Source organism: Phalacrocorax aristotelis, chromosome 6 (genome assembly GCF_949628215.1).
Source record: "Phalacrocorax aristotelis chromosome 6, bGulAri2.1, whole genome shotgun sequence".
Lineage (NCBI taxonomy): Eukaryota > Metazoa > Chordata > Aves > Suliformes > Phalacrocoracidae > Phalacrocorax > Phalacrocorax aristotelis.
The window spans coordinates 56,922,922-56,945,011 of NC_134281.1; the positions used below are offsets into that span (position 1 = coordinate 56,922,922).

The 22,090-nt window shown below is 47.2% G+C and overlaps 1 protein-coding gene across 1 annotated transcript in view; it reads left to right on the forward strand.

Moving 5' to 3' along the window:
• The window catches only part of LOC142058398 (volume-regulated anion channel subunit LRRC8C), a 65,730-nt gene extending 52,634 nt beyond the window's left edge, over positions 1–13,096 (forward strand). The window contains exons 6-7 of the mRNA XM_075095519.1: positions 4,581–4,722; positions 6,931–13,096. Of these exons, the coding sequence (XP_074951620.1) occupies positions 4,581–4,722; positions 6,931–9,201 (2,413 nt within the window). The 3' untranslated portion in view covers positions 9,202–13,096. The remainder of the gene's footprint in view (positions 1–4,580; positions 4,723–6,930) is intronic.
• Positions 13,097–22,090: the final 8,994 nt, after the last annotated feature.

A 22,090-nucleotide genomic window follows, 5' to 3' on the forward strand; every position in this document is an offset into this window, starting at 1 on the left:
AGTTAATTAATTAATTTCCTTTATATTCTGCAGCGCACGCGGGTTGCCCAATTTGTAAAACATACTCGTTTTTCCCCTTAGCCGCACTGGCAATAGCTGTCGTTACTTCCGAACTGTCCCCGCTGCTTTCCTTTATTCCCTCTGATGAAGGCCAATTGCTGAGAAGCCAGTTTGCTCCACAGTGCAGCCATTTCACAATCATCCTTTGATTCAATCTCTTGATTTACTAAGTCTAGCTTGTTTCCAATATTTTTCTCTCTGACTCGATCTATTTATTCTCCTTAGCTCTTTTAGGTCACATTAAGTTGTGTCTCGCTCCTAATCGCCCATGCATTAGCTGTTTCCTGTAATTAGTTTTTCTGCTGGAGTAAATATCACACCTTCCTTCTACCTGGATTCCAGTATTTCATCTTATTATCACGTATTCATTTTCACTCATCAAGTTTTCTATACTTCCTAGAAAATTTAAAATAATAAAAACTCCTACTATTTTCTCTCCCCTCAGTCTCGGGGGGTTGTGGAGGTTTGTGTGTTTGGTTTTGTTTTTTATTTAATCTGGCAAACCCTCTGCTCTTTTCTGCAGCACTGCTTAACAGCCAGTACAACTTTTCTGAATCCAAGTTCCTTTTTTATTTCCTTCTGGTAGTTGAATACCAGATGATTTATGTCATGTACGTTTTTCTTTTCTCTAGAGACCAAGGATTATTAGAAATGCAAGAGAGAAAAGAGAGAGCAAGTTCTGATTTTAATTGAAAAAATTATCCAATATTTAGAATTCAATGTTTCCTAAAGTAGGTTAGAATACCACTTAACATAAGTCAGACTCCACATTTCAGCTACGATGTATTGTGCCATTAAATAGCATTTTGAATGTGAGTGAACTGAAATTAGTAATGCTGTCTTAGTTTTCACTTAGTTTCGCTTAGTCAAACTCCTTTTCTTCTATCTCCTTGTTGTAAGAAGAGATAAGAATCTGCAGTAGAAGGTGTGCTGTCCCAGAGATCGCTGTGGATTGGGCTGCGGTGTGACTTTTTAGCATCCCTGTTTTGATTTGTTTAAATTCAGGATGGACTGAATCACTTTATTTTGTACAGACATGGTTACAAATGAGTCTGGCAGTGGTGCGGCTCTGGGTGTAGCAGTGGGGAAGAGCCTGTCTCCAGCCACAGCCAGGAGGGGGTTTTCATGATTGCTCTGAGCCACATGGACCTGCTGTGTCTTTTCTGAGGCCTCAGAGCCACTGCTAATAGATGTCCTTTCAGTCACTGGACAGGCCAGAACAGAAAATAAGATAGAGGGAAAAGGGAGACAAATAAAAAGTGATTTTGTGTTGTTCTGTTCTGCGTGCAGATACCAGCAGCGCTGCTAAGCCTAGGCTTCTCTGCACTTCTTTCCAGTATTTTCTCTTATCGCTAGTGGGGAGAAGCAATAGCGTTTCTCCAGAGGATGTTGCAAAACGGTTATCCCACTTCTTCACATCCCATCTCCATTTAAAGCTTCTTGTGAGTGTCTTTTCCCTGAAGTTAAAAAATATTGTCTGTCATTAGACATTGTTGGTTTATTTACCGTCATTATCTGCAGTACCCTCGCCATCGTTCAGTAACATTTGTTTTCTTTATTTTTAACCATAAAGAAAAACAGAAGTGGCAGACAGATTTTGATGTCTGGTGTAGAACTGCAGGCCTCACAGATGGGTTTTCTAGCACGGCTCAGAGAGGCTTTCTGTATGCAGGTCTCCCTCTGCTTGGCCCATTAACCAGGGAAACAGTATGTGCGCTCCACTAATGAGGAGTCACACCATGCAAACAGCAGCCTCTAAAGGGAACAAGGGATCAGAGCAGCATGTATCTGTGGTGCCAGAAACTCTCTGCCTTCATCTAAATTCCCCACACATCAATTAGAAGAAATAAAGCAAATATATAATACAACAAAAGGCCCCTAAAAATACAGAGTGAAACCTATCAAATGCAATAGCCAAATTAATTTTTGGTCTGGAAAGCTGTCCCGGCACAGTAATTTGCAAGATATTTTCCAGTCCCATCTGCTGTCAGGCCCTGTTTCAGCACTGCCGACTTTCATAAAACCATGGCTCAGATCCACAGAGCTGCTTAGACATCTAACCAGCGAGACCTGGGTCTCTGCCTGTTTTGGTGCACGTGAGCACTCGTGTTTTCTCAAGAGGCTCCACTGTAGGACCCATGATTGTGTCTTTGATGCTCGGATTGTCTATACTTTTGGGAAAACCTTACAAATAGGGCCCCTAGAGGCTGTGGCATCAGAAGGTGAAAAAGAACCCATAAGCCATTATTAAGGGGGGGGAGAAAATGTCAAACCCTCATGATTTTAAAGCAATCTGTTGATATGTATCCTTGTGTGTACCGATAGCATTCCAGTCAGCTAACTGGCCTCAAAACCTGAGCCGACGGTGGTGTATGTGTTACGAAGCTTTGAGCAGGACTGTTGCATGGCAACTGATAAGCTAACATTTGTATTAGTATACTCCTTTCACAATTTTCTGTGTTTTTCAATGCTTGAAAGAAAAACTATTTTGTAAAGCTTACCAGCAGCTATTGCCAGTCACCTGCATTTTATGTGGAAATAAAAACGAGGAGGGTAATTCCTTACCAACGGCAGTGAAACGAGGGGAGATCAGTGCGTGATGTTCTCCAGCTCAGGCGCCGCTGGGAGCTGCCAGCGGAGGGTTTCCTCTCCATGGGCTCAGCTGAAGGAGTGCTGGGCATGTACTTAACGCTGCATGGGGCTCCTCTAATTTATGAGACCCATTTTTGTCACCAGTATTTCTAAAAGAAACTTGAAAGGCAACAGAGGTTTGCTGCAGCATCTATGTGAGGTGCTCTTGCTGTAGAGGTATACCTTCCCTGATGTGTCTCTGAGCGTTTGCAAGACAGGCACACAAAAATCAGAATTGCAGCTCCTGGCTGCTTGTAATTTAATAATGAATGCTGCATTCCTTCGCCCCCACTGCAGCAATTCAGGCCTGTTGGCACGGACGCTGCCGAGCCTCCGACCCAGCTGTGTGAAGTCAGGCTCGCGTTGCCATCGTTTTCACTGACTGTCTATTAATTCGCAAGTGCTGCCGAGGACAGCCTGCCGTTCTCTTGGGGATCGCTAGCCGTGCGAGAGGTGTGTGCGATTTCGTCTGGCATTGTGGCATGCACCCTGGGGACAGCTTTTAGAAGAGCAAGAGGCTGAGAGAGAGAGATACTATCCTAGCTGGCCAAGTAGTGCTTAAAGCAATGTGGAAGGGTTGCAAGGGGAGAGGGGGGCAGGGAGCAAGGGTTAAGAAGTTTTTATGCTACCCACTCGGAAAGCTGCCATGCTCCAGCCCAGCTACTAATCCAGTTCATTTGCAGAGGTCACCTTCTGCCTTTGGGGACTGTGGTACCTCCTGAGGATCAGCTGGGCAAGCAGAGGCACAGCAGTCCCTGCGAAGGTGTCAAACTGAGCATCTTTCCACTCAAGTATGGCCAGTGTAGTGGGAGTCAGTTATAAATCCTTGGGATGGCCGTATGTTTGTGATGAATGGCAGCCGTTAGGGCCTGAATCCTTCCCGGCCGGATCCCTGGCTCTGAACGAAGTGAATCCCTTAAGCCCCTGGGCAGCGTATCAGCAAGTGTGCGCTTATCGCTAAGCCTGCGCACAGCTGGATGGCACCAAACCCACACTAATAGGTCCCAGTGCTCAGCTGAATCAGGATTATAGACTCTTCCAATATTACTGTGATATGAAGCGATTGCGGTGAGCATTTGCAATGTTAGTTAAAGGGCAAATTTTGTAAATTGCTCTTGGGAGTATTTTTATTCCATTCCCATGCGAATTTATCTTTCCATCATAACTTACTGGGGAGTTTCGGGACTGGTTTGAGCTCAGGATTCAGTTACACAATACGCTGTAGGCTTTAAAATCAGTTGCTTTGCCTGTACATGCTCGTGTCTTAGCTGATTTTTCAGAGGAGGTGATGATGTAAGCCTCGACATCTGAGGTGAAGATAAAGCCCTTGATCTGCTTGTAGTTTTGGTTAGCTAAAGCACTTTAGCAACTCACACATAGTAGATTTAAAACTGCAGTGAGTATGCACACAAATATTCCGAAGCATCCCTGAATAAAATGGAGGTGAATGAAACATGATAGCAAAAAGGGCCTGTGAAATTTGAGCACAGGACGAGCATTTTAGCCAGACCTTTGAGATCAAGGCTAACGTGTATAAAGCTGAATGTCTCTATCTACAGAACAGCCTGATTTCAGGGATTCGGAAGGCCTCGTTGGCCCATCAGGTACGGTGGGAGTCACTGCAGAGAGGGATTCACCTGCCTGCGTGGACAGGACCGCGGTCCTGCTCTCTGTTCCTCATAGGAGGTGCAGGGGGGGCAGCACGAGCATCCCTCTTCCGAGGCGGGGTGTCTGAGGGACTGCTTGGGCGGTAGCTGGGGACTTTTATGCCACATCCTGGGCTTCTCATTGCCAGCTCAGGTGTTTTCAAACCTCACAGAAGTAATTTCTTGCACAGGCTGAGGGGTACAGGCTGCAGGAGGCTGAGCGCTGGCCTTACTCTTTTGCAGGACGATGATTCCCGTGACCGAGTTTCGCCAGTTCTCGGAGCAGCAGCCGGCATTCAGGGTGCTGAAGCCCTGGTGGGATGTGTTCACGGACTATCTCTCTGTCGCCATGCTGATGATCGGTGTGTTTGGGTGCACGTTGCAGGTAAATCAAACGGGATGGAGGCGAGGCGGGTGCTCTCAGGGGTGCTGAAAGAACACCACAAACAAGGAAGGGCCTCGGAAGGATGGTGTCACATCTTGTTTTATCTCTTGGGTTCACCATGAACAAAGCAAAAATTTGCTGGTCCCAGGATTAAAGCTGTTTAGGTAGCGATATCAAATAACACAGACCAGTCTTGTAGCAGCTGTAAATCAGCAGAGTTGCACTGGAGTTGATGGAGTGGTGCCAGCTAAGATAAGAGCTGTTGGTTTGGCTTGTGCCTGGATGCCTGTTTTCATCACAATTTGACATAACAAACCAGATGATCGACTTAAGTTCTTATTTGTTACCATTTTTCTGTTTAGAAGTTTGAAAAACGTAATTTTGTAATTTCTGTTTTTCTCTATTTGGCAAATGTTAATATTCTTTCTGTCTCTGTGCTTCAAAGAGATTTGAAATTAATGTGTTTATTTCATTAACACCACCCACAACTAATATTATGCCTCTTCCATTCCAAAGCATATCTGAGGGTGCTTACACGTAAACAATTGACATTACTGTCAATCATGGTTATTTACATTTTGCTAAAGCGACAAAAACCGAAAAGAAATGGAAAATACTTTTTGGGATGGATTCCTCAAAAATAGAAAGTTACAGTACTAGTTCAAACATAGATCTAATTTCTTGGCATGACTTAGAAATGGAGCTAAAGGGACACCTCGGCAGAGCTCTTATTTCAGGGGTATTTGCTCGCTTACATAGCCCAAGATTTTCCCATGCTATGTCCCAAATCTCACGTGAAATCAGCTGTAGTTTTGCCTGCACTATCCGTTTTCAAGTATTTTCAGTTGAAAAGGTACGATGTTCATGTTTAAAAATATTTTTATATAGGGCTGGATTTTGCATTAGTAGCTAAGTGTTTGCTTAAGCGCACAAAGTAGAACATCTGTTATTTTTAAGTTTACCTGCTTGATTGGATGAACCACACCGGAGAATAATGTGTGGAAACACTGCAAATAACAGGCAAAATTTTTTATTCCAGTTTATTACCAGAGGCATGAATCCAGGGTATAAGTAATGGTGTATATTAGAACAGCATTTACAGAGAAAGATTAACTGCAGGAGTTTTTGACGTGTCAACAGTTACGGCACTGATATTGTTCGAAAGACGTGGTCTCTCCTCATCATCTGCCTGCACCAGGGTGGACCATCAAGGAGGATATCATTTTGGTAGCTCATGTTGCGGATATCATTTTGGTAGCTCATGTTGCATACTCTATATTTAGTGCTTTCAACAACCATGATGTCAAAGGACACATCTACACTACGCACACATTCCTAGTTTGGGCTAATCCCAGTTAGTCATTCAGGGCAAATAGCAGAGCTCCTTGGTTTATCACATGGATTAACATATTAAATTCAGGCCTATAGGGGGCCTTGCACTGAACTCAAACTGTTATCCCAAGTTAAACCAAAGGTGATTGGTCCCTAAAGGTGCTCTGATTTCAGTTTGCCAACATGGATGGCCAGCCCAAATTAAGAAAGTTGTGGTTTTTTGCATTAGAGACAGACTTAAGGACAGAAGGACAGAGGTACTTGTTTCACCACAGGTGTGTGGTATGAGGACTCTATGTATATGTATGAGAAACAGAATAAAAATTATATCCATGCCGTCAGTTCTCCATTATCCCCATCTATCTTTATTAAGACTGAAGATTAATAATGTCCCAGCATAGATATGCCCATGTTAGCTCTTTGTCAGCCATTTTCGGTGTGATAAGACATCACAGTGTGAGCGTACAGCCACATGAATGCAATTATGCTGCTTTCGAGCCTAAGCTATCTCTGAGCATCACGTAGCCAAGATGATTATGCCTGGCAAGAACAGTCCGTCTCTGGGGAGAGCAATGCGGGAGATCCCTGGTCTTTTCTGGAAGCATTAGCCATGCCTTTCCTTTTTCTGGATTATCTCAATGCCCTCTTATTCAAATTATGGAAAGCTAACCATAGATGAAAAGGGGTGACCTAGTTCTTGACATATAGAGCAAGTGTCTTGTTGGGAATAATAACAACAGCACAGCCTGTGGGGCCAAGTGCCAGGCTGTGGCGAGGAATGCCTGGCAGCTGGAGGAACTCCAAGGACAGCTACCCATTGCTACTGCCACCATTGTGTGTACATCAGTTTAAAATATATCTTTTTGTGTGTTTCAGGTCATGCAAGACAAGATAATATGCCTTCCAAAGCGCATACAGCCTTGCCAGAACCAATCCAATAGTTCGAATGTGTTTAACACAATACCAGATACGACCCCCCTTCCTCCACCCAAGCCATCCACCCCTCCAGCTACAGTTGAAATGAAAGGACTGAAGACTGATTTGGACCTTCAGCAATACAGCTTTATAAATCAGGTGTGCTATGAACGTGCCCTGCACTGGTATGCCAAGTACTTCCCTTACCTTGTCCTTATACACACGCTGGTCTTCATGCTGTGTAGTAACTTCTGGTTCAAATTCCCTGGATCGAGCTCTAAAATAGAACACTTCATTTCAATACTCGGGAAATGTTTCGATTCTCCCTGGACAACAAGAGCCTTATCCGAAGTGTCAGGGGAAGACTCTGAAGAGAAGGATAACAGGAAGAACAACATAAACAAGTCTAATACTATCCAGCCAAGCACTGAAGGCACTTTGGTCAAGACGCAGTCTTTAAAATCAATCCCTGAGAAGTTAGTTGTGGATAAGGGAACCCCTGGGGCATTAGATAAGAAAGAAGGTGAACAGGCCAAAGCACTGTTTGAAAAGGTGAAGAAATTTAGACTGCATGTTGAGGAGGGTGATATACTCTACGTCATGTACGTTCGCCAGACTGTACTTAAGGTAATTAAATTCCTCATTATTATTGCTTACAACACAGCGCTTGTCTCAGAAGTTAATTTTACAGTAGTCTGTAACGTCGATATAGAAGACATGACAGGATATAAGAATTTTTGCTGTAATCACACGATGGCACATCTATTCTCTAAACTTTCCTACTGCTACCTGTGCTTTGTCAGCATCTACGGCCTTACATGCCTTTACACGCTATACTGGTTGTTCTATCGTTCGCTGAAGGAATATTCTTTTGAGTATGTTCGGCAAGAGACGGGAATTGATGATATCCCAGATGTGAAGAATGACTTTGCTTTTATGCTTCATATGATCGATCAGTATGATCCTCTCTACTCCAAGCGATTCGCTGTCTTCCTGTCTGAAGTCAGTGAAAATAAGCTGAAGCAGCTGAACCTAAACAACGAGTGGACTGCAGATAAGCTGCGACAGAGGCTACAGACGAACTCCCATAGCCATTTGGAGCTACAGCTTTTCATGCTCTCTGGACTGCCAGACACAGTTTTTGAAATTACTGAGCTGCAATCTTTAAAACTTGAAATAATTAATAATGTAATGATACCAGCAACCATTGCACAGTTGGACAATCTCCAGGAGCTCTCGTTGCACCAATGCTCTGTGAAGATCCACAGTGCTGCCTTGGCGTTCCTGAAGGAGAATCTCAAGATCTTGAGTGTCAAGTTTGATGACATCAGAGAACTTCCACACTGGATGTATGGCCTTAGAAATTTGGAAGAGCTCTATTTAATTGGCTCCCTAAGTCACGATATTTCCAAAAACATTACGCTGGAGTCTTTTCGGGAACTCAAAAGCCTTAAAGTTCTTTACATAAAAAGTAATTTGTCCAAAATCCCACAATCTGCAGTCGATGTTTCAAGTCACCTGCAAAAATTGTGCATCCATAATGACGGCACTAAGTTAGTGATGCTCAACAACCTGAAGAAGATGGTCAACCTGACACAGCTGGAATTGGTTCATTGTGATTTAGAACGCATTCCTCATGCAGTCTTCAGCCTTCTCAGCCTTCAGGAATTGGATCTAAAGGAAAACAACCTCAAATCCATTGAAGAAATAGTCAGTTTTCAACATCTGCGAAAACTGACAATCCTAAAGCTGTGGTACAACAGTATAACGTACATCCCAGAGCATATAAAGAAACTCACTAGTCTCGAGCGGCTTTCCTTCAGCCATAACAAAATAGAGGTTCTTCCATCCCACCTATTCCTATGCAACAAAATCAGATATTTGGATTTGTCTTACAATGACATTCGCTTTATCCCACCCGAAATAGGAGTTCTGCAGAGTTTACAATACTTTTCCATTACTTGCAACAAAGTGGAGAGCGTGCCAGATGAACTATACTTTTGCAAAAAACTCAAGACTCTGAAAATTGGGAAAAATAACTTGTCGGTCCTTTCACCTAAAATTGGTAATTTGGTATTCCTCTCCTACTTGGATATTAAAGGCAATCACTTTGAAATCCTCCCACCTGAGCTCGGTGAATGTAGAGCTCTGAAGCGGACTGGTTTCACTGTAGAGGACACCTTGTTTGAAACGTTGCCTTCTGATGTCAGGGAACAAATGAAAGCTGAATAACTGACTTCCTCTCGCTCAGTTTTACAGAAATAACGCTTCTACCAAATATGCTGTAGAAAGTGCGTACTCCGGATATGCATTTAGTTTGTCGTTATTTTTTTCTTTTTCAGACAAACCCTTTCTGTACAAACAAATTTGGAGTAAGGAGTACATATATTTTTAAGTAAAATTTTCTTGTATTTTTTCACTGTTTTAAGATATTTTTAAAATTTGTTTTGCCCTGAGGATGAGGGTATCTGTAACTTAATTTTTACTGGTAAAAGTAAATGGTTTTATCTGCTGATATATTTTTTTTTCCTTTGCCTAATCCCAACAGGGGAACTGTGTTTAAGCTGTATGCTTTGGGTTGCATAATTTGTTATAGATGATTATATTGTCTTCCTGGTTATCGTTAATCCCTTAGGACGTGGTCTTCAACGGGTGGTGCTGCAGGTGTTGAATGCCCAGTTTCCTTTTCAGTGGCAGTAGGAGGTGTTCAACATCTAATAAGATCAAATCTGGGTTGACCATCCTTTTTTATTTATGACATGGTGTTCTCAGATGATCAAAGCAAGTAGAAGAGCTTCTTTGTGTACTGTAACGGGTCTGAGGGGGCACACGGGACTCCTCCAGGGCCTTTCGGCAAGTCCAGCCTAGCTCTCCGTTCACACACCGCGCCGAGCAGGAGGCACTGACTGCGATTTCCTCTCTGGTGCAGGAAGAGTAAGGTCACAGTTCACAGAGGAGTCGGGACCAAAGTGACTCACGTTGAAGATTTTCCGAACAGTGCAAAGGGATGCGGCTGCCCATCTCCTGCTAACTTGAATGGAAGGGGTGCAATGAACTCACTGTGTTGGAAACGTCAACCCAGCGAGATGAAACACTATCCTGAAAAATCCCCGTCCTCCACTAAACACCCCATCCCGCCAGGGAGAAAGTGCCCTCTGCCCCCCTCAGTTCCCTTCCCCACCGGGATGCTTGGCACCTTGCAGGAACGGGATCCAGAAAAAGTGCAATCATGTTTAGTTTGTAAAGCTTCTGACAAGGAAATAGCGTCTCATACGCTCCTTATTTGAGCTCGGGTATCATATAACCAAGCTCAGCGCAGGAACATTTGCAGATCTGCAAAAATGAGATTAAAGGAATACATTAACTTCTCAGAGTCTCAGGCTACCAGAGGACAGTGATGAAGGCTATGTTTTCATCTCCCAGCTAGTAATTAAATTGGAAATCATACAGTTGGAAGTCTGCTTTTTAAAATAATGTAATAATCTGTAATGATTATGCATCAGTTTGGGAACTTTATCCTCTGAAGCCATGTTCAGATGTTTATTTAATCCAGCCATTTGCTTTCTTTTAGGCAAGTTTGGCAGGTATATGATAACCCACGTGCTGCACACAAGCTAATTTAAGCTAATAAAAAATAACTATATGATAGTAAAATATTTTGCTGGGAGGAGATCTCTTCATCCTATCCAGCAACACGTTTGAATCAGACGCAGGCACTGGATAAATGCTTTGCAAAAATATCTAAGAATAAGTACTTCTTTCTCCAGGAGGCAGTGCTGTTGAGAAACTGCAGAGGTTGAGCTGCGGATCGTTTAAAGTTGCGTAAAATAATTGTCTGATGATTGTCAGGTCGGTTGCTCTTAAATGTTTTCTAGCTGCCATTGCACGTCTTGAGCTACAGTTAATCTGGGTGCTTGAGCTTGGCACAAAAGCATACGGTTGTTCTAAGAGTCTGCCTTATAAAGGTGGGGAGACAAACTAGAATGAGAATTTCCTCATGAATCCCGGGTGTGCTATGCAGTCTGGTATGTGGGCTTGCCACGGTACCAAGGCAGACTTATTTTTTGCGCTTGGCTGTGTTCTGGAGAAGATCCACGTGATTAATCAAAAACGGGTCAGGCATAAAGGAAGCGAAGCACGCTTTTTTTGAAAGGGGTTTGATTTAGTTCTATTAAAGACGTATAGCTGATGTAGCTATTGTGAGAGCTACTCCTACTCGTGTATGGAATGCACTTATTGGAACAGCTTGGCAGTATATATATTCTAAATGTGTATCACTTTGATGTAATGCGAGGGAGAGAAATGTTTCATTGCTCATATTAACCTAATTATGTAAACCAAAGTGCTGTTGTCCCTGATGAATGTAAACTGTTTAAAATGTCCATGTAATCGGTGGAGCTGTATAGTTCTCTTACTTAGATTTTAAATATGGGATTACATTTAAAGTTTTTTTTAAAAAATCTTTATATTCCTAGATGTAGCATTTTAAGTCCCTAATTTATTTTGTGTCTAATGTTGTTTCATGTGTAGTTTGTGGTCTGTTTTCTGAACGGAAGTTATGCAGACCTCGTAACTGAAGGTTGGAGACTTGTCCTACGCCATTTTTGTAAATACGTCACTTAGGGGATGTGGGGGTTTTTGTTTGTACTGATTATACTTATACCAGTGCAACCCCTCATGTGGACACAGTTACATGAGTATAAAGTGCCTTATGCTGGTATATCTTTATTCACCTTCTCGATAGGAATAAACTATACCGGTCTAAGCACTTTCGCGCTAATAACTGTATCTTCTCCAAGGGTTTGGTCTGCTGAGACAGGTTAGTCGATCTGACAGCTCACAGCCACCAAAAAGGGGCAGTTCCTTCCTCCTCCCGTGCTCCCCGTTCCTGCCAACGTGCTCCAGCTGCTTCTCGTGTACCTTACCGATCTGGTGCTGGTCTGATCCCTCCACAGGACAAATCAACTTTTTAAGCCAGCAGAAAACGAAGTCAGTTAAAAGAAGGGACTAATTTTCTGCTGGATCCGCTCTCCAAAGGATCGGATGGACACTAGGGTGGGAGTAGCAAGGGGACAGGGCTCTGCAGCCGGGGTCCGGGCACGGAGAAGGCAGGACAAGTCACTCTGGAGGTGCTGAGCTGCTGGGTCAGTTCATCTTGCCGAGCCCTGTGCTCGGAGAGCTGTGTTGTTTTATCTATAGCAGGGTTAGGGGCATGGCTTTTGTGGGTAGACAACCCTCAGGCTCGCAGTTTTTGATAAAATATCACATTACTGTTAATTGCTTAAACTTAATGAAACAAACTCAGGTAGCCGCACTGTTGACTTTTCTAAACTTCTTACTGTCTAGTCTGTGGGGTGTATTTTCCAAAACAGTATTTTAGAAATGCGTCAGCTAAGAGAAGATTGTTTCCTACTTCTGTATGACATCCAGGAAAATATGTAAAAGTGCCATATTTACTCAGTGATTCATGTACTGCTCATATGTATATTCACATGCAACGCGTACTAGACTTTTCTGTGACCTGTAGTATTTGACTTAGAATGGATGGACGTTTTGTGAATAATACTTTAGGCATGGTTTGTATGGGTTTGTATAACTACTTACATTAATCAGGTGCCTAACAAGTAAGACAGTTCCGGAATATAAGCAAGGCATTTTACATTATTGCTCAAAAATAATACAAATCTTCCTTGGTAACAGAAGCAGAGATGACAGAGAGTCCATCAAAAATAAGAAGGCAACCTTCATAGTACATTAAGCCTGAAAAGCAAATCTACTTTGTGATCAAAATCTGGAGATGTGCATCTCCTCCTTTCTCAAAATTAGGATGGATGTTTGTGCTGACCTCCTGCATCTAGCCAGCCCAACATTTTTTTCAAATTCTGATTGGAAAGAGCCCGCTCAAAGTCTCATATCACATTTCTGGCACTTCAGCTAATTCCTGTGCGTAAGCGGTGAAAAGCCCTGTAAAGAATGCCAAGGCGAAACTTTGCAATTTGACCAAATGGACAAACTTCTTAATTCTCTAGCAACAATCTTAATATGATAATAGACCTGCATAGTGTTACGTTGCAATATAGTACACCCAGAAGAAAATGGAAATAAAAGGTTCTTTTTTAATAATGAACATTGTCAGACTGCAATGTGATTATTTGTCTGGGAAGCATTTTGTTTCTGGGTTACCTAAAGATCAGACGTAACCATCTTTTGGGTTTGATCCCTTGGGAGGGAAGTCAGGAAAATAAACTTGAGAAAACATCGTTAGGCTTGACAGGATTTATAGCCACGTGGTCTCGCTTCCTGTGCGCCTCCTTCCATTCCCTCACCCCGGCAGCCAGCTCAATGGCCAGCAAAGAAGCTGCCCCCGCTCCGGTCCCTGTGCTCTGCCGGGGTGCGTGGGGGATGCCGGGGGTGCCGCCAGCCCCGCTGCTCCGGCCTCCCCCCATCGCCTGCCTGCGCTGCTAAGGGAGGTGATGCTGTTAGCCCTTGCATCTGACGCAAAATAAATCTCCCTATAAATCTCCCAACTAAAGGCGATGGGCTCACGCTGCATTTGGCATGGGACTTTTTCCTCATTTCTCTGCATCTTTAAGTTGGAAATAATAATGTATTTCAGTTCTGGGTTTTTTTATACCGAGAAAACACTGTCCAGCCAAGATGGAGCAAGAAATGCTCCACTTTGGTCCTTGTGGTCGCAGGGAGAGGAGGAGAGCAGCAAGCACAGCCCCCCGACTTGGCTTTGCCTGCGGATGAGCCCCAGCGGGGAGCTGGCACCGGGGACCGGCCGCCCCTGGGGCATGGCAGGTCTCACAGAGGAGTGGGAGGCAGCCTTGCTGACGGTGCCTGCTCTGATCCTCCGGGCTGTTCCCGGTGAAGATGCAGAGGGCTGGGAAAGCTGGTCCGCTGCTCGCAGCCCTGCTGCTTCCCGTGGCCCTGCAGGAGATACCATCTCAGGGCCGCACCCGGCGGGATGGGAATGACGGCACGGGCGAAACCGTAGCGGGGATCCCTGGGGCGATGAGATCACGCTGCCAGAGCAGATGTCGCCCTGTTTATTAAGTGTGCTGGTGGTAGGAGAAGTTCACAGCCCGAGTTAGCTGAGCCCTGACAAACCTCTTCTTTCCGTTTCCTGAACACGTATGCCGGGGAGCAGGAGTTAACCAGAGCAGATACTGTGCCCTGAGAAACCCCCGCCCGCAGCTGCGGGGGCTCCCAGAGCACGACCCCACCAGCAGCTATGCCATCTGCTCGCCAGCACGCAGCACTGCTAGGGCCGGTTTGTCCTTCATGCCAAGTAGTTACTATGACTTCCCAGTAACCATGACCGTTTGCTTGTACATCTTCATATATTGCATTCAGTAGCATGGGTGGTGGTAAGAAAATTGCATGTCCATCCTATTTTCTCCTTTGGAGCGTATGTGAAGCCCTGAAGATTCAGATGAAGGAGAAGAGGTTTCCATTTCTCTTTTTTTCCATCTGTGATTGCATCAGAAATACCCCTCAAGCCAAGGCTGCAGGTCTTCCCCATTGCTGCCTCCGTCCCCACGAGCAGCGGGCGCGTGGGAGCGATGGCCCACAGGCGAAGGCCAGGGCTGCCGCTGGAGCAGGTCTGCTGGGAGGGGGAGGACGAGCCCCTTGGTCTCCCCCCTACTGGGGCAGCGCCAGGGCAGGGCCGGGCAGGCAGTGTCCCGCCGGCGGGGCAGCTCGGCGCGGCAGGTCTCTGCAGGTCCACCTCCACCCATGGGCGCTCGTGCACCCCAGGCTCAGCTCCCGATTTCCCATCACGTGTCCTGCCCTTCACGGTGCTCTTGTCTGTGGCATTGGGTGCAGAGGACAAATCCGGGCTGGACCTGCCCCGTCCCCGCTGGGATCAGCGAGGGCTGGCGTGCTGCAGGGGTGCAGGAGGTTTAGCAGGCGTGCAATGGATGGCAATGCCCTCAGAGCTTCCACATAAGGAAGCCCAGACCAGCGTGAGGACCTCGCTCCAGTCCTCTGGCTCCAGGCACACGTTTGAAGGTGCTTGTGCTGGCAGGGAAGTTGCATTTTTATCGCTGTCTCCATACTAAATAGGCTGTGTTGTGATCGGGCTGTGGCTGACGGCTTTGGCTCTGGCGAGTAAACTGCGAGGCTGCTCGTGGTGGTCGGCGGGGCCATGCTGGGTCTTCACACATGTCTGCAGGTGGACAGGCCTGAATTTAGAGCAGGGCTTCCTCCACCTGTCCCGGGCCAGGGAGGACTCAAGTGTGCCCAGGGGTCGTGCTTCCAATGAGAAAACAAATGCAATCACCTCAAGGGGTGCGACCGTCATGGCCAGTGGGGTTTGGTGGCTCTTGGCCAGGGCCAGATTCCCCTACCATGGGCAGCACTAGCATGGTGCACGATCCCAGGGCGTGGAGTAAAACACCTACATTGCAGGCAGGCTCGAACCATTCTGCTATCTAGCATGATTTTTGTCATCTCCTCTGCTGCCAAGGCTTATGAAGCTGCACCTAAATAGGGGAGGCCTGGGTAGCACATCCAGCAGCATCCTTGATGTGGCGTGGCGGCAGTGGCATGGGCGTTGGGAACGGTAACGGCAAGATGGTGCTTCCTTCAAAAACCACTGTCAACGGGCCGAATGGGACATGTGTGACCGTGTCCCTTCACAGTGCTGCAAGTATAGCTTATAGTAAAGGTGGACCCTTAGCTACTTCAGGCAGCTGGAAGGTTCCCTGGGAACAAGACAGAGGTGGCAAGGGAATTTAGGACTTCCAGATGCCTTGAGAGCCCCAGAGCACGCAGAGATTTCAGCGAGGAGTCACTTGCTAGTGCATGTGTTGCTGCCAGCCTGGTGTGATACTGCGGAACATGTGCTGACTTGATTTGTTGTGCTTTCACATTGCTGGAGTAAGAGGGCTACTACTCTGACTGTTGGAGGTATTTTGTCACATGAATTTTATGAACTGTGGTAAATAAGTGTTGATGTTTTGCTGAATTAAATTTGAATTTAAATGTAACCCTTGTCTCTTGCCAGTTAGGGTCATGTGGCACTGTTAGACTGGCTTGTGGAGACTGCCTGCCGTTCTTTTTATTTAGTAAAATATTTTGGCAAAGCTGTGACATCCTGTTGCCTTGCCGCGAGGAGAGAGAAGAAAGTAGTTAAAGAAGCACAGAACTTCGGTACAGTCACAAGGTTACCCTTAGGAAGAAGTTGCTGGCTACAACTAGAAGCCGAATTAGATTTTTACAAGTCCTGAACAAGTTGCAAACAAAACCACAGAGCAAAGTAATCCCCTTGGCAAAGAGTAACTGTGGGAAGTGCCAGGAGCGAATGCAGGCAGGACCAGTGCTGGTGAGATCTGCAACCTCGTTTACCGCTGTTCGTCCCTCTCCCGAGGCACGCGATGCTCTGCAGTGCAGGGGTGGAGGGTGAGTGGGACAGGCTTGCCGGGGCGGGGGGCAGCACGGCTGGAAGGAGCAGAGCTGCACCTACCTCCTGTGTTTTGAGGGTGAATCTCCTGTGTTTTGAAGGTGATGCCACCCACGAGGCAGTTTCTTTGTCTGCTTGGCCGCAGCATCTCTGCACGGGGTGTGCTGAGCAGGAAGAGACTACCAGGCTCAAAGGGACAGAACTTATTCTTTTCTTTCAGTATAAGAAATTCATTGCTGCATCCTCACTACAAGGTTTCTGTCTGTAACATGTGGCATCTTGGGAACACTGACCCTTCTCACTGTTGCCACCAGCACGTCAGTGGGCTCTGGGTGGGGTGAGACATGGTAAATACATACTATTACAGCTGTGCTCCCAGCTGGTGGCTAAAATGCTCCTTAAAACCACCCCCATTGCTTCAATGAGCTGAAAAGGTCTATGAAGCCAAGGGGCTGGGCAGGTTTTTTTAACCAGATTGCTTATCAGGGGCATGAATTGGTTGACTAGAAGAGAAAAGTAACTTTCTGAGCTGACGGAGGTGGCGCTGCAAAGCCTGGCATTTGCCCAGTGGAAAAGCAACCAAGTGTTCCTGCGGTTCAGGGCTGGAGCAGCTGAGCAGGCAGTGTCAGCTCCTCCTGCCCAAGCGGCCCATCCCGGGAGCTCGGCGTGGATGCCCTGATAAGCTGCTGGAGGAACCACAGAGCACAAGCTTTGCCTTCGCCAGCAATTATTTCTGCAGAAGTTGTGAAAGCGGAGAGGAACTGCTTCCAAACTGCTGACTGCGCCCGACGTCAGAAACCAGCTGCACAAGGGGCCCGCCCTGGCCGGCGCCAGCATCTGGGCACCTCGGGCATCAATGGTCCAGCTCTGCCGCAGGAGCTGTGCCGTCACAACCCCTCCAGAGCTGTGGGAACCCTTTCTTAGCACCTTAACCCGCAGTCTCCTATGAGCACCCAAGTACTTGTGGGTGTTTTCTGAAGGGAATTGAGGCTGGGACTTGGTGGGTGAGCAACTGGTGCATCAACAGGAGCCTGAGCTTGCACCTACCCATCAGTGGCTGTTTGCCATAACTCTCCCAGAGCTAAAGGTCTTTCATGGGAAACCTGTGAAAAGGACCTGAAAGGAAAACTTGACGCTCATCAAACCCCTGAGGGGAGCAAATATAACTTTGCAGGCCTGGGAAAAAAGCGAGGTGATGAGGCAGGGGGCTGCTGCGTCGCGTCGGGTGTGACGATACCTGTGGCGGGGAAGGGTGCTGCTGGACCTGAGTCCTTGAGGGTTACGTGGCTTTTTCACGATCAGGGCAGCAGCGGCAGCAAGGCAAACTCTTTGTAGGAGGGGAAAGGTTTTTACAGCCATTGAAGAGAGAGCTGCGGCCTGGGGAGCGAGGGACCGGTGAAAAGGTGTTTTGTCAGGACTTGGACTTCTCCTGGGCTTGTGTTGACGCCGGCGGGGCTGGAGCTCTCCCTTGGCAGGGAGCGGGGAAATGGAGGAAGCAGATGTGTTGCCATGGCAATGCAGGGAGCAGCTGCCATCCGCACAAGCCTCCTTTTCTGCCACTTCTCAGCCCGTGCTGAGAACCAGCGCCAGGGACTGTCTGCCTCGGGTGCCCTGGAAGGCCCACGGCCGCCCATGGCCAGGTGGGCACCGCTCACCCTGGGCGAGGTGGTGGGACGGGGTGACTGCAGCACCCATACCACCGGCCAGACTGTGGCACGGGGCTCCCCCTGCCGCCCCCCAGCACCAGGTTTGCTACTAGGACACTTGGGGCTTTCATTAAAAAAAAAAAGTAAAAGCCTGTGTTTACTTAAACGTCTTTTTTTTTTCCAGCTTTGCAGCGCTGATTCCCATTAGGTAGCCTTCAAGAGTCCTCATTCATAAGGGTGCAGGAGGCTAAGTCATGCTCTCTGAGGGAAGTTACACATAAATATGAAAAATGTGGCTGCCCAAATCTGGCAGATTACAGACCTGATTGTTTCTACGTCCCAGGGCTTGCAAAATATTTACTGATAATTTAATTTTTTTTTTTTTTAAGAAAAAAACTGGGTTCCTTTAGCAGGCCAGTAGACAACGAAGTGGTGAGCTTCCCAAAGCCGGTCTCCCCTTCGCGCTCCCAGCACCCCAAGGCTGGAGCACAGGGTACTGGGGGTCCCCGTGCATCATCTCAGCAGAGAGGGCAACAAGCCTTAAAACACGAGGAACGTGGGCCGCGTGGCAGAGGGCAGGCGAGGTCAGCTGAGGTGCTCCCAGTGGCACTGATAGCTCTCTTCTCCACTGCTGGAGGTGTGCTCAGTCCCGCCAGGAACAGGTCCTCTCTGTCCTGGTCTTTAGCCCAGGATATTTTAAACAGGGGTTAGAGGATGAGGAATAACTGTGGGCCGAACTGATCAGTAGGCTCCAGGGTTAGGATGTTCAGTGGTACAACGAGGTGCCTCTGCCTCAGACCCCTCAGGTGGCACAGGCTGCTTCCTCCTCCTTTGGCTGCCTTCTGGGTCCTTTAGCTGGAGGTGGAAGGTGAACAGTAACTACGATGTGATGCTCAAGCCCAAGCAGCCAAAAGGAGGTGAGAAGAGCCCTGCCCAAACGACTTACGGTTGGATACCGCCGTCCCTGGGTATTCAAGGCTGCTTGATCCCAGCGGTGGGTGTAACCCTCTACACAGCGCAGCCCAGCTGAAGGACTGTAGCCAGGATTTTGGTATGGGCTGAGACACTATCCAAACAAAAGTGAGCAACGTCCCCCCAAGCCAATCATTAATAATGTGTGTGTGGATGTTTTCCCTTGACAACAGCACAGCCTTATCTAAATCTCATTTAAACAGCTTTCCAAGAGAGTTTTAAAAAGTGACTGGAAACTGCATTTAAATCCATCCATTTGAGCTGTAATTTCATGCAGTACTTGTTTCAAAGTTATGCCTTAGAGATCTGCCTAATGTATGAGGGTATTTTCCTTACACATTGCCTGCCTTGACATTTTTCTATTGGAGATCACTCAGCTGTTGGGGATCTGTGATAACGATGATATAGAAACAAGGCCAGCAAGGAATTCAGAGCACAAACAAATGGCCCAAAGCTGCCTCCACCCCAAGCATATTTCCATTTTTCACACCGTTTTTATCTACAGTATAGAAGGCTCATAACACTCCGTAAGTACGTGTTTACAGTTGCTTCAGGCCTCTAACGGCATCCTGCATTAAACCACCTCTCATTATATTTCCAGTTTTAGGAGCCTTTAAAGTGAAATCCATTGATGTCACGCTTCTACTAGTTCTGCAGCTCTCTCACTGGATTTTGATCCCATCTTTACGTGTGTCTTGGATGCTTTGGTCGCCTTCCAAGATAGCAAGACTGATTCCCTGTTTTTTAATAACATGGTGTCCCTGAGCACTTTGTTTTCAGGTCTTTAATGTACTATTTGCCATGGGTGCACAGATAATGCAATGGATGCCAGATTTATTACACCTTATGGAGCATTCTGTGGATTTTTTCCCCATTGCGGTCCACATGAAGAAGTTTGTTTATTCTGCAAAACTTCAGAGCATTCAGATTTAAACATTTTGCTTTCCCTTTTATGGCTGTGGAAAAGAGAGGTGAGACCTCAGGGTGTGGGCCTCTTCCACAGTGTCACTGAGGGCAGCAGATATTATGGAGGGAGGGGGAAACCGAGAACACACCAAACAACATCTTGTAAGGTTAAAGGGCAGGGGCTGAGGTGAGGAGCACGTTGAGCAGCGCTGCTGTCGGAGGCAGCAGGAGCCGAGGACCACTGGCTTGTGTGGCAGGGAATGGGTGATGATGCCTCTCTGGATTATGATCCTTTCTGGGGTGAAAAAAAGAATTCACTGAAGATGCTGCTGGGGGTAGGTTGGAAAAGCCTCTCTCCTTTCCAGCTCACTGGACACACACTGAGCATGATGCCGGCTGTTGCCCAGGAGGGGGGCTGTGTCTGGTCCCACACGTGTCCCACCCGTGCCAGGAAGGCTCCCCAGGACAGCCGCTGCCAAGGCTCAAGCTACGCATGGAAGTCAGAGCCTGGTACCCATCGCCTCACTGGCTGCCCCGTGAACAGCCACTCTGCCATCTCCATCCCCACCTTTGGTGTGGGGGAGCATTTAAAGGAGTTTGTCAAGCTGACAAGAGGTGATGTAAAATAATCAGAGATCCTCAGGTGAAACCCACTGACAAAATAACATGTTACAGCTCTGTGTCTCAGCAGACTTCCCCGAAATCTCTCTCACAACTCCATGTGCACTGATGCAGGGGTGTGTGCAGTCAGCAGAGTTGTAAGGGGGTCTTCCCACGTGTAACACATCCTGATTTGATCCAGGGGACACTTGCATATACACCAGGTAGTAATTAATCTGACGTGCACCATGGTAGGAAATGTAGTTCCATGGTGTAAAGATAATCTCTGCTCCTTCTCTACTGCGTTACACGTTACCACCAGCACCCATCCTCAGATGTCTCCACACCGTTGTGGCCTATCTTGGCGATGCGAGATCGGCTGCCCCCAGCTCCCCATCCCGGGCAGGGCCTGGGTCCACACACCGAGTCCCTCCCAGATTTGCAGCTGAGCGAAGTTCCCAAGCAGCCGGGCCGGCAGAGGGGCTGGCGGAGGCTGCGTAAAGCCGGCAGGCGACACAGCACCGCAGCAGCCCTTGGCAGCGTAGAGGCAGCCTGTGTCAGCAGCACGCTGGCTCGGTTTGCTCGCTTTCAGCTCACCTCCTTTCCCTCAGCTTCTGCTGTTGAAACCCAGCTGTACCCGTGTCCCAGGCTCGCTGTGCTGCGTTCTGCCCTGCCCTATGGAGCTGTGGGGTTGTGGCTGGGTCCCATGGGGTGGGGGGGTGGCAGCCAGCGAGGTCACGGAAATCAGAGCAGGGCATTGAATGGGTCCAGGGCAGCAGGGCTGTGAGTTTTTCTGGGGGCAGGGAGCCTGGGCTCCCACCCCTTAGGGTGTCCCTGGCTGGCAGCGGGGAGCACAGCAAAACCAGCCCCAGGGTGTGCGCCAGGGAGGGCTACAGGGCCCCAGCTGCAAATGGCAGTGCTGAGAGCCCGGGTGGAAGGAGAAGGACGTTTTCCTGCTGTTGTCAGTTTCTGTTCTTTCTTCATAATTAAAATCTCATAGGTATCCAGGGGAGGCTCTTGTCCTTGGTATTGCTCTTCTTAAATCCTTCTCTTTTTCCCTTCCATTTGCTTTGAAAGGCTTTTTTTATTCACTTGCCTGTTTCCCAAAGTTTCTCCCTTTCCTTGTCCCCTATCATTGAGGGGGAAAAACAACCTAAAAACCCTAAACCAAAAACAAAAACAACTAATTAAATAAATAACCCAGACTTACAGGAAAAGCTCAGCTATTTTTGAACTTCCTCTCCCTAGCTTTATTTCTGGCTCCTTCAATGCCCAGTGTCTTCTGCCACCCACCTCTGGGCTTGGGCTCGTTCACAGGCGAAGACGGAGGGGTTGCAGAGTGGGGGCCTGCAGACGTCCTCCCGGGGCACACTAACCTTGCTACCTCCTCGACTGGTCAAAGTACTTCGCCCAGGGAGAAAGGGAGATTTTTGCTGCTGTTAAAAAGCAAAGGAAGCACCTTAGCTAGCCAGGACATTCTCGTACAAGCAGGGGACATAAGCAGTAGCTTAAATGTGCACCAAATCAGAGTACCCCAAAACTGCCATAAAAGCAGCCCTATATCACATCACCTTAAGAGGTGTGCTGG